Raw genomic sequence first — 13454 nt, forward strand, 5'->3', positions numbered from 1 at the left:
GACGTATCCGTGGTCATGTGGCCGGCATGACTCATTGCTAAAGACGTACAGAACGCTGTTATCTTCCCACCAAAGGTGGCTCCTATTTTTCTACTTGCATTTTTTACGTGCTTTCGAACTGCTAGGTTGGCAGAAGCTGGGACAAGTAACGGGAGCTCACTGCGTCACGCGGCGCTAGGGATTCAAACTGCCGAACTGCTGATCTTCTGATCGACAAGCCCAGCATCTTAGCTTATATAGAAATGTGCAAATACAGGCTGGAAGGAAATGGAAGGTGGAAGTTTGAAGAGAAACAGAAATAGCTGTGCTGTAGCAGCTATGTATTTTTTTCAATACAATTCGCTAGCATGGGAAAACGCCCCTAGCACACTCACCTAAATATCATCTGTCCTCTATTTAAAAGGAAGCTTGGGAAACTTCAAAACAAGTGCCATTTATAACTTGACACTATGCACAAAATATTTGCAGGTTTTCTCCTGCAAGAATCTAGGGCATTAAGTTCGTAGGGGATGAAAAAGGAGCAGATCTTGTTTAGCTAAAAGCCATCACACACTTTTTTTTTAATCGCTTCTCCCATCACAAGGACTGTGTAGGCTGTGGGGAGACCTGAAGATGCTCCTTTTTCTACATTACCAGAGCAGGCACTTAGAATGTATGGGTCCTTTTTAATCTGGGGAACGGATGGTTGGCTACCCAAGACAAAAAGCTTTTTTCAATTATAGAGGCCGTTCAATGGCACGTGGATTAATTATTTATAAACACTGGATAGAGCGTATTGGTAAAAATGTTTTCTTCTATACCTTTATAGAGGCCAAGCTCAGCTCTTTCTGGGGAAAGCACTTCAGCATTGCAATTTTTAGGAAACTAATCATGTCATTAAGGGACGCAGTGGCTCATTGGCTAATTGAGCTTGTCAATCAGAAAGGTTGGCAGTTCGGCGGTTCGAATCCCTAGTGCCGCATAACGGAGTGAGCTCCCGTTACTTATCCCAGCTTCTGCCAACCTAGCCATTTGAAAGCATGTAAAAAAAATGCAAGTAGAAAAATAGGAGCCACCTTTGGTGGGAAGGTAACAGCGTTCTGTGTGTCTTTGGCATTGAGTCATGCTGGCCACATGACCATGGAAACGTCTTTGGACAGTGCTGGCTCTTGGGCTTTGAAACGGAGATGACCACTGCCCCCTAGAGTCGGGAAAGGCTAGCACATATGTGCGAGGGAAACCTTTACTTTTAATTATATAATCTTTACCATTGCACTTCTGATCAGTAATGGCCCTGCAGAATTCATGATAGAGCTTCAAAAGAAAAAGAAAAGGTTTGGAGCTTTAGCTAATAGTCATGTGGAAAGTAAGAGCACCCTCCCCTCCTCTAGAAGAATGAAATATTCTAGGAAATATTAAAAAGGCAGAATATCATAGCTCCCTGGATGAGAAAAGGAGAAACATGCTCTTGGGAAACAGCCCCCACCTTTGTTAATAGCGGCAGAAAGACTGGGCCATCTTATCAACAAGACAAAAGACTGGGCCATCCTATGTACAAGACAAAAGGCCTTCAGCTCCAGGGTGATGGGATTAGCCCTCACTCAAGATCCAAACCAGGACAAAGCCATTAAGCCACAATTGCCCAACACCCTTTCTGAGCACAAGCCTCTTCATTGCATCACCCAGCAAGATTCAACCAAGCCTGGGATACAGACAGCTTAGAAAGTTAGTGAAGATCCCTGCATAGCCTGCTGGGAGTCCGGCAACCAATAGGATAAATGTCTTACACAGGAACAGGATGCTCTAGGGCAAGGCCCAAAAGAAGATATAAATATATTACCTCCTTGCGACCTATTAGATCACACAGATTAGGCCTCCTCCGAGTTCCATCTGCCAGTCAGTGTCGACTGGCAACTACGCGGAGGAGAGCCTTTTCAGTAGTAGCTCCGACCCTTTGGAACGATCTCCCCGTGGAGATTCGTACCCTCACCACCCTCCAGACCTTCCGCACAGCCCTCAAGATCTGGCTATCCCGTCAGGCCTGGGGTTAAAGATTATAATCCGTCCCCTCCCGAATGATGAATGTTGCTTTCACTTTTAATTACGTACTGTTTTTATATGTCATTGTGTGTACTCCCTTCCCTATACATTGTAAGCCGCCCTGAGTCCCCTCAGGGAAAAGGGTGGCCTATAAATAAATTTATCTAAATCTAAAATCTAAATATATCTCTCTCTCCACTCCATATGTTCAGCTGCATTAGGACCATATGCTTAATGGTTCTGCTCCATTAAACCAGCTTTCCAAGCAGCCTCCATGTTTCCAATATCTTTCTCCCTACTTGGAACTGAACACAGATGGACATTTCTTCCAACTGTCATCACAGCTCTTTCCATTTGTATCTGAGGAGAACCAGTGGGAAATATGGCTCTTCGGGATGCTCTGTGTAGCAGTTTTGCAAAATTAGTTGGGTAGATACTTAACTGCCTCACTGCTATTCAAACAGATTCTGTAAAGGTTAGATTAAACCTGCCCTTGAGTATGTGTGGATATTTCCATCTTCTTGCACATTCATAATGCATGCCCTGAACATTTTTTTCTACCAAATGAAATACACACATTTGCAAGGGAGATTGAATCACTTAGCATACATTTGCTGCTTCTTTGGGATGGATACATAGACAACAGATCAAGTAACTAGAACAGTGTTTCTCAACCTTGGCAACTTGAAGATGTCTGGACCTCAACTCCCAGAATTCCCCAGCCAGCTGGCTGGGGAATTCTGGGAGTTGAAGTCCAGACATCTTCAAGTTGCCAAGGTTGAGAAACACTGAACTAGAATTCCACATTTTTCTGTGTGTCTGTCGTTCCAATGGGCTTAATTATTCATGTATCCCAAATAAAAGCAAAATATAGAGCTACAAACTATTATCTAGATTGCCAGTGCCCACATCAACTGCCCTTTCTGCTTTCTCTAATTGGCCCAAAGAAAATATTTGCATACTCGTGACTTTACACTCAATGCCAAAAATATGAATTTTTGTTTTGAAAAATAGAAAACCAGACACATTCCCATTGCTTTGTAATCTTATTAGTTTCTGAAGTCCCAGCTAGTTATCAGCATCTAGCTGACTTGGCTCTCTGACAAAAGATAATTCCTTGAGGGATGAGAGACCACAAGAAAATCCAGAGTCGTTAGGTTAAAAACCAAAGCAGGCAGTGGCAAAATGACTTCTGCAAGGGCTGCCAAAAGACTTTTACCGCTGCTGCCCGTAGTCACCTGGATTGGAACTCAAAACTAAATCAACTTGTCTCTTCAAACAAAACTGCTCCATTTGTTCACATTGTTCTCTTTGGGCAAGGATGAAAGTGGGGAGGGGGGGAATGCATTGTACCTAGGGGAATTATGCCAGAAATATTTCATGTTTTTAAAACAATGAATTTTTGAGGCTTTTTTCTTCTTCTTTTACACTGGAGAATCTGCTTTTCCAATATTGAGCAAAGCCCAATTTTGATTCCTTTCTTTCTTCTCTCATTCTCTAACTCCCCTCAAGCCCAAATCTCTTCCATCTCCTTTTTTGGTTGCAGCAGGAAAATCGAGGCCTCCAGGGGTGTCCAGAAAATCGACATGGTGGCTATGATGGTGTGAGGGGAGCTCCATTCACTTTTGATGGGCATTGTGGCTGCCATCTTACCTTTCTGAACCCTACTCTTCGGACAGCCCTGGAGGCACCCCAAACCCCAGACCCATGGATTGACCTCTTCTCCATGCAGTGAGCAAGGTTGCCACTTTTTAAAAAAGGAATACAAAGCAAGGACCCCACATTTCCTTGTATTTCTACTGTTTTCTATATAATTTTAAAATGTATCATCACCACTGTCAAGGTGGAGACTGCAAATGTTAAGGAAGTTCTGTCTCCCAAAGAGCTGCTGATACAGTTCTACATCTGTTGTTTCAAAGTTTAAGTCTGTGTATTCCAACATTATCAGCACTTCGAATAAAAAGGGAAGCGACAAAGTCTTTGTCTTTAATTACAGAGGAATTATTGAGTCTGTCATCTGCACCTCCATAACTGTCTGGTTTGGCTCTGCAACCCAACAAGACGAACACGGTCTTCAGAGGATAATTAGGACTGCAGAAAAAACAATTGCTACCAACCTGCCTTCCATTGAGGACCTGTACACTGCACAAGTCAAAAAGAGGGCTGTGAAAATATTTACAGACCCCTCACATCCTGGACATAAATAGTTTCAACTCCTACCCTCAAAATGACGCTATAGAGCACTGTACACCAGAACAACTACTAGACACAAGGATAGTTTTTCCCCGAATGCCATCACTCTGCTAAACAAATAATTCCCACAACACTGTCAAATAATGTACTAAGACTGTATTCTTCTTCTCATCCTTCCTAGTATCTATCTCTTCCCACTTACGATTATAATCATGTTGCTTGTACCTTTCAGTTTCCTAGTATGATTTCATTCCTTATTTAGTAACCTACGACTATCACTAGATATTGTATCTTTTTATTCTTGAGGAATGTTTTCTATTTTATTTTTCTTTATGTAAACTGAGAGTCTATGCACGAAAGACAAATTCCTTGTGTGTCCAATCACACTTGATTATAATCATGTTGCTTGTATCTTTCAATTTATATTGTTTTATTTGTTTCCTAGTATGATTTCATTCCTTATTTAGTAACCTACGACTATCATTAGATATTTTATCTTTTTATTCTTGAGGAATGTTTTCTATTTTATTTTTCTTTATGTACACTGAGAATCTATGCACCAAAGACAAATTCCTTGTGTGTCCAATCACACTTGGCCAATAAAGAATTCTATTCTATTATATTCTATTCTATCCTACCCTACCCTACCCTACCCTATTCAACTGAAGGAACAGAGGTGTAACCTTAGATTTCCATGGCCAGTTTATGGCTCATCCAGTTTAAGCTTCTGAGTATAATCTATGGCTCTCATTTCCCACAATTATGCCTACTAGCTTGATTTTTTTTATATACACATACATCCATTTTAATCCCAAGGACCCCATAGGGTAGAAGGCTTCGATGTCCACAGCTTCACTGATGCTGACTACTGGATGAATGTCCAAGGGCAGAGAATCTTCCTCCCAAAATCACCAGATGTGCCCCATGGGATTTTTTGGGGGGGAGGTGAATGGGGTGGTTTGGTGTCCAACTGATGCATGTCCAGAGCCTGAAGAAGAACTCAAATAAGGACTGCTGGTACTATCCTCAAGTGGCTATCTGGAGATGCTTCTGCCTAAGGATTGTGAGCCCCTTGTACCTGCATTTATCTTCTGACCAAACCATCCTTAAAAAGCAACAGCTCATGTTGGATGGGGACCCCAGAGGTAGCAGGATATTAACCCCTCATGGGCAGAGCCATGTTGGAGTAAAATATGGACTCCCCAATGATTTTGCCTCCTGACCTCTCTGCATTTTCCCTTTGGCCCACACTGACCTCTCTCTACTTTTCCCTTTGGCCCGCGCTGCTTGTTTGCTGAGAGTTTGGGGAGGTGTGGGGGGGGGTTCCCCTGAAACTGTCTCTGGCCTTTTGTCCTTGGAACAATGGTGGAGCTTGTGGGAGCCCTGGAGAGCAGACGTGCAACCCAATTTATTCTCTCATGATTCTTGAAGCCAGGTGGCTTCAAATTTCTATACTTATTCTAGTCAATCTACCAGTTCTTTGTTAAAACCTGCTTTGCTGGTTTTCTTGGAAGAAGCAGAGAACTATTACTTACTGCTTTCTTCTAGAATGTGGTTTGATTTCCCAGTCTGCCTTGCCGTCTTGATATGCCCTGTAGCTGCTCCATCCAAATATGAAGCTTATTTTCTGACACTAAGGAAGTAGGCATCGAACGGGCGTGGTCATCTCTGGAGGCTTCACTTCCAGAGAGACACCAGAACCATTGAAATAAAATCACACTGCTCTGACAAGGCATCTGATAAGAACCATCTATCACAGTGATGGCTAACCTTTTTGTCCTCGCGTGCCGAAAGCGCAAATGTGCGTGTAGCAGCGTGCCCACACCCATAATGCAATGGTTGGGTGACATCCCCATGCATCCCGCCTCCTGCGGATGCATGCGTGGCCCCCTGTGCTTCCCCTGCCCCATGTATGCACACACGAAACCCCCCTCCCCGTGTCCCATTTTGGGACTAGTAGGCCTCCCTAAAGTCTCCTGGGACCAAAAACGGGGCACAGGAGGAGCCCCCTGCACTCTCCCACCCCAATGCATGCATACACCTCTCCTGCATGTGCCCCGCCTCCCCCACATATGTGTGGCAGAGACCTGAAAATCAGCTAGCCAGCGGGAAGTGCCCACACGCATGCACGGTGGAGCTGAGCTGGGGCGACGGTTCGCGTGTCCGCAGAGGGGGCTCCGCGTGCCACCTTTGCCATAAGTTCGCCATCACAGATCTATCAGATATAAGATTGGGGTATGAAAAAAGAGAAGACACCTTGAAAAACTTACCAGGCAGTTGAGCTTGGGAAAGACATCAGTGGTGGAGTTAAAGCTTCTCCTTTTAAGGTGTGGACAGCCTGGGATGGTTGAGAGGCAGGCTGAGAATGCGTCTGAGTCTCTACTTGCCTTGAGTCCTGAGTTGGTTTAATCCACCGGCTTGTTTCCGGTTTCATCCATTTCCCCTGGATTCCCCATCTTGCCATGTAAACTTTGCAAATGTCGTAGTTCATGGAGGAGTAATATAAAAGGTCCAGAACCAGCAAGACAACAATGAAAAACCCATAGACCCAAACTCCTAACAGTGCACTGTAATTGCTGTGGAAAGAGAAGAGAAAGCTGGAGTTAGAAACTGACTGTTAACGCATTGCTTCCTGCTCCTCTAATTAGGCACTTAAAGCTTTGAAATATACAGTTATTATGATCCGTGTTTCTATCTCTGCTTCTGCTTCTTTTCTTCCCCAAAGTGAAGCCAGTGTGCTCAGACTCCTATGCAGCTTCCTGCAACATTGCACACACCTTGCCTAGCTTCAACAAGAGGATGGGACATCTGTCTATGACAGACCGTACATCTTGGTGTACTGTGTGATATGTTGTGGTGGCGCAGTGGTTAGAATGAAGTATTGCAGGCTACTTCTGCTGACTGCCGGCTGCCTGCAATTTGGCAGTTCACCGACTCAAGGTTGACTCAACCTTCTATCCTTCCGAGGTGGGTAAATTGAGGACCCAGATTGTTGGGGGCAATTACAATACTCTGTAAAACCACTGTAAATAGAGGTAATATTCAGCCGGTTTGGACCGGTTTAGGCGAACCCGCGATCCGCCCCCCCCTGCCCAGGCGTAATCTAATCTTATATTGCTATGTTTTTGACATAGCACACATGTGGGCAGATTCCCCCCTCCTTGTTTTCCTCCCCAAAAGCTAGGCTCCCGAGCTCTTATACTCCGAAAAATATGGTAACTCACTGGCATGACTGGGACAGGGGTAATTTGGACTCTGTGACACCTGGAAACCTTTGAAATGGGATGAACTAAACCAGTGTTTCTCAATGTCAGCCAGTTTAAGACTTGTGGACTGCAACCCCTAAAATTCTGCAGCCAGCGTAGGGAATTCTGGAAGTTGAAGTTCAGACATCTTCAAGATGCTGAGGTTGAGAAACACAGGAATAGATGATCTATTCTGGAGGTTTTTCTGACTGCGGCTTCTTTGAAAAGGCAAATAATTGGGAGCAGAGAGCTTCTTTTGCATCACATGGCCTAAAGAATGCAGTTTCGGAAATCCTGTGTCTCCATGCCATCCATTAAAAAGAATAATTTGGTGGGGAAAAGACTAAAGAAATTATTAGGCAAACATTAAAGGAAACTTTCTCCCTTTTCTTTATCCAATTTTCTGTTTTGAGACATTCAAGCTGTGACAGTTCAGCCTGAGAAAAAATAACTCAATATAATTTTGCCAATTGTAGAGTTTGGCCTACGAAAAACACAGGATTGCCAAGTGTCTCCCTATTTTTGCATTCCAATATGTGCTTTTTTTTAAAAAACAAAACAAAACAGAGTTCTGCTTCTAGCAATGCTTTGTAAAATGTATTACATTATGCTACTAATTAGATTCACAGCCTGCTTCATTTCTGTCCTACATTTCTTCTGTATATGCTCTCCAGAAAGTCATTTACAATCGGATAGGGATGATACCGAGGGTGGGACCGAAAGCATTTTTACATACATAGTATTGGTTCAATGAATAGAGAAATGTAGAAGCGAAAAGCTCTTGGATCAAATGGTTTTTTTTAAAAAAAATTGAGCTTTTAAGCATTTTCCTCTTTCAAATTGGATCGATTTTCTTTTCAGAAGCTGCCTTATTGCTAACTTGGTTTTAAAAACCCAACACATTTCTATTTAGAGGAATCTTTTCACTTCCACTGTAGGAGGGCTTTCTGTAAAAGTTTTATGTTGCCCAAGTACAATCAACCAAAGGGAAACATTATCCAGTTGAACTATAGTTAACTCTTCTATTGAGTTCGCCGCATGTCCTTAACGGAGATGGGAAAGCAGGAAATCCCAGTGTGATAATCTGTTATTCTGTTAAAGTACAATATTTAAGGACTGTAATAATTCTTTGTAATATATTATTATTATTACATTCCTATCCTTCAGGAGAATCTAGGGCTGAGTATTATAACAGTGATTCAAAACCACAACAATATAGACTTTGTAGTCTACAATTCATTTTTATCCAGCTCGACTACTCAATGTAAAAATTTAGATTCTGCAAAGTGATTCTTCCTTGACATAAACTACATACTGAATTTTCGGAGTATAAGACGCACCTTTTTCCCTCAAAAAAGAGGCTAAAAATCTGGGTGTGTCTTATACACCGAATACAGCATTTCTGGCCTTCTGAAACCCCACCCCCTTCACCAGAGGCTTTCAGAGTACTCCTGGGGGCTGGGGAGGGCAGAAATGAGCGAAAAACAGGCCTATTTTTGCTCATTTTTGCCCCTCCCATCCCCCAGGAGCACTTTATAAGCCTCCTAAAGGCTATGCATGCCCCCCCTTTTTTTTTTGACAAAAAACGGGCCCGTTTTAGCAAAAAAGGGCCGTTATTGGAAGGTCTGCAGAGTGCAAAACCTTTTTTTTTTAAAAAAAATCTTGGTGCATCTTATTCTCCAGTGTGTCTTATACTCCAAAAATATGGTATTTCTGCATTCAGTTGGGATCCAAGTGATTCATCTTGACTTTTGACTGGCTATTTAGATCTAGTGAAAGAGGAATCTTTGTCTACTGCAGAAGGAAGAGATGTAGCCAGACCATCCAATCCCTTCAAAATATAGGCCCTGCTTCCATGCCATTTTGGTATAGTATTTAAGATGTTGGCCTAGTGACCAGGAGATGGTGAGTTCTAGTCCTCCTTTAGGCATGAAAGCTGGCTGGATGACTTTGAGTCAGTCACTTTCTCTCAGCCCAATCCAACTGAGTAAGTTGTTGTGGGGAAAATAGGAGACAGGAAAATTAGGTGTTTGTGACACACACAAACACAAATAAATAAAATGATTAGATACCAGAAAATAGTACCATGTTTTCCCCAAAATAAGACAGGGTCTTATTTTCTTTTGACCCCAGAAATAAGTGCTTGGCCTTATTTTCAGGGAGGTCTTATTATTTTTGACGTGCAGGAGGTGGCGAGCGTGATTACCTAATGGCTGCTGCTGTGTTGCAATATTTTCAGGGACAGCTTATATTTGGGGGAGGGCTTATTTTAGTGCATGCACTCAAAAACCCAATTGGGCTTATTATCAGATAGATCTTATTTTCAGGGAAACAGGGTAGAAGACAAAGAATTAGAGAAAATGACAACGTGCCAAGATCTAAGAACTGAAATTGAAAGATTATGGCATAAACCAGTCATGGTGATCCCAATCACTATCAGCACATACAAAAAACCTTGGATGACACCTGTGCAAAAGAGCAGGAAAAAAATAACAAAGTTGTAAGGGACCTTAGCAGTCTTCTAGTCCAACCCCCTCCTCAGGCAGGAGACCCTACATTATCTCAGACAAATGGCTGTCCAATCTTGTTTTAAAAAATCTCCAGTGATGGAGCATCATGACTTCGGAAAGGCAAACTATTCCACTGATTAATTGTTCTCACTATCAGGACATTTCTCCTTAGTTATAGGTCGGATCTCTCCTTGATTAATTTCCATCCATTACTTCTTATCCTGCCTTCAGATATTTGGGGAAGAGGTTGACACGCAAAGAACAAGTGTGTGTGTGTGTGTGTGTGTGTGTGTGTGTGTGTGTGTGCGCGCCAATCTATTCTCCAAAGCAACTAAAAGTTTGAAGCAGTGTGAAAGCACTGCTTGAATCTGCACTTATACTACACTTATACATTACAACATCGTACGTTCTTGGGAAGAACTCAATTCACATAAAGACCAAAAGAACTGATAGCTATTTTCTCTAATTTTTTTTGTAAATCATCATCTTCATTACAACTGAGATTTGCATCCATTATTACTTAGTATTATATTTGCAAAAGAAAGCAAAGATAGTACCAATAACAATGGATGCCTTGAATGCAATCCCAAAACATCTGGAGCACTACGTAAACATCATCGGCATTGAAAAAATAAGCAACAGTCAATTGCAAAAGGCTGCTTTTCTTCGAACAGCTGAAATCTTGTGATATCTTTAACACAGGGGTGAAATTCAGCAGGTTTTGACAGGTTCTAAAGAACCTGTAGCAGACATTTTGAGTAGTTTGGAGAACTGGCAAATACCACCTCTGGCTGGCCCCAGTGGGGTGGGAATGGGGATTTTGCAGTATCCTTTCCTTGGAGTAGGGTGGGAATGGAGCTATTGCAATATCCTTCCCCTGAGAGGGGTGGGAATGGGGATTTTGCAGTATCCTTTCCCTGGAGTAGGGTGGGAATGGAGATATTGCAATATCCTTCCCCTGAGAGGGGTGGGAATGGGGATTTTGCAGTATCCTTTCCCTGGAGTAGGGTGGGAATGGAGATATTGCAATATCCTTCCCCTGAGAGGGGTGGGAATGGGGATTTTGCAGTATCCTTTCCCTGGAGTAGGGTGGGAATGGAGATATTGCAATATCCCTCCCCTGAGAGGGGTGGGAATGGGGATTTTGCAGTATCCTTTCGTTGGAGTAGGGTGGGAATGGAGATTTTGCAGTATCCTTCCCCAGGAGTGGGGTGGGAATCGAGATTTTGCAATATCCTTCCCCCAGGAGTGGGGTGGTAATGGGGATTTTGCAGTATCCTTTCCCTGGAGTGGGGTGGGAATGGAGATATTTCAATATCCTTCTCCTGCCACGCCTACCAAGCCATAGCCACAGAACCGGTAGTAAAATTTTTTGAATTTCACCACTGGTTTAACACCATCAAACAACATCTGCCTAACACATTTCCTTTAGAGGGACTTCTTGGTGGATAAAATCCAGTGTAAACATCTGGCTGACTGCACAGCAAACCATAACAACATATAACAAACAACAGCAACTATCATATTTTTAGTAAAAAAGAATGAAACAATATATTTGATCAGTGGTTGCAGCAAAATTTCACAAACTATGAGCCACATCATGAGTGGGTTGCCAGAATTATTCATCAGAAACTATGCTAGAGGTTTGGATCTGAATGTAGTAAAAATTACTGGGACCATCAAATGGAGGAGGTTTGGGAAACTGAGTGAGTTAAGATCTTATGGGACTTAAAGATCCAAACAGACAGGCTTCTTGTTCATAACATGCCAGATATAACAGTTATTAAAAAGAAGAAAGTCTGGTTCATTGATTTTGCTACCCCAGGAGATGCTAGGATTGAGGAAAAACAATTGGGGAAAATTATGAAATACTGGGGCTTGCGGATTGAAGTTGAGCACTTATGAAAAAAAAAATCTATTGTTATAGTGTTCATGACTGGAGCTCTTGGAGAGATACTTAAAGGTGGAATGGGACAACTGGTGGGCCAATTCACCTGTTGTGGCCCACTGGCAGCCAGCGGAGCAAGCAGCAGAGTTGGACAGTGAGGAGGTTGGGGAGGAACATGGGCCAGTCCTGGGGGCTGAGGAAAGCTCAAATGTGATGTCGGAGGCAGAGAGGGAGTTAGACAGCAGCGAGGCAGAAGAACAGCTGGAGCCTGTTCCCAGTGTGTGCATGTGCAGAGGTGCCAGAAGACAAGACCAACTAAGAAAGCAGGATTGACTTAAGACGCCTTGGAGGTGATTGGCCCCTCCCATGGGAAACAAAAGAGGAGCGAGCAGAAAGGGGCTTTTGCAGGAAACAATTCATTCCTTCAGTCATTTCACGGGTGGAAAGTTCTGCTTGTGACTATAAGAGACTCTCTGCCAAGTTTTGCCTTGTCCTATGTTTGGAACTAGTTATTTGGCAGCTCACCAATGGAGATAAGGTTCGTATTTGATAAACAACCCTCTGAAAGACGGCTTGCTAAGCCTTGCGGACTGTGAATGAAAGGAATTCACAGTCGTGTAAATAAAAGGGGTTTTGCCAGGACCAAGACTCCGCTTCATGCTTGGTAAGGAAGCCTGGGTCAGAACATCACCATAGCCAACTTACTACAGGACAACTCAGCATGGCCAAGTCACTGCAGGATAATTCGCCACAGGACAATTCAACAATTCAACTTCATTATTTAAAATGATTAAAAAATATTTTAATTTTTGTCCTTCACATTTCATTTTGTCCCTCTTTTTTATCCTTTTTAAATGATTCCATTCCACCATTTCTTCAATATTAGTGTAACTCTTCTACCACAGCAAGTTGTCCCATGGTGAGTTGGCTGTAGTAGGTTGGCTACAGCAAGTTGACTGTGGTGAGTTGTCCTAGAGCAGAGGTGTCAAATTTAAGGTCCGGGGGCCGGGATCCAGCCCATGAGATGCTTAGATCTGGCCTGCGGGGCCGCTTTGGAAACAGCAAAGGACTGGCCCACAATGCCTCTGGCAATGAAAACAGAGCTCGGGAGGGCTGCCTGTGGGCCTCCTGAGCTCCATTTTTGCTGGGAGAGGGTTGCAGGAGCCTGCCGCAACTGAAAACAGAGCTCGGGAGCCCATTTTCACCGGGAGAGACCTCTGGTCTTCACAGGTGCCCCCGACATGAGTGATATCGAGCTGGCCATACCCACGCTGGACCCCCAAGGTCAAACACAATTGTGATGTGGCCCTCAAGGAAATCGAGTTTGACACCCTGTCCTAGACTCACTTAAAGGATTTCCTCAATACCTGGAAATATTGAATTTATCAGACCTCAGCACCAGAGGTGGGTTCCTACCAGTTCGTACCTATTCGGTAGAACCGGTTCGTCAAATCTACCGAACCGGTTAGAAGAGGTTCCACCAGTGGACCCGGAAAGCAGGCTACACCTACAGAAGAGGTTCCAAAATTTTTTGAAACCCACCACTGGTCCTTGGATATGATTATTCTACACTATCATGCTCATATTTATAAAACTCAG

The 13454-nt window shown here is 43.2% G+C and overlaps 1 protein-coding gene across 2 annotated transcripts in view; it reads right to left on the reverse strand.

The window, feature by feature from the left end:
• The window catches only part of SHISAL1 (shisa like 1), a 107960-nt gene that overhangs the window by 29069 nt on the left and 65437 nt on the right, over positions 1-13454 (reverse strand). For both annotated transcript variants that reach the window (XM_032220645.1, XM_032220644.1), the window contains exon 4: positions 6483-6788. In XM_032220645.1, coding sequence (XP_032076536.1) covers positions 6483-6788 — 306 coding nt within the window. The remainder of the gene's footprint in view (positions 1-6482; positions 6789-13454) is intronic.

This window comes from Thamnophis elegans, chromosome 7 (genome assembly GCF_009769535.1).
Source record: "Thamnophis elegans isolate rThaEle1 chromosome 7, rThaEle1.pri, whole genome shotgun sequence".
NCBI lineage: Eukaryota > Metazoa > Chordata > Lepidosauria > Squamata > Colubridae > Thamnophis > Thamnophis elegans.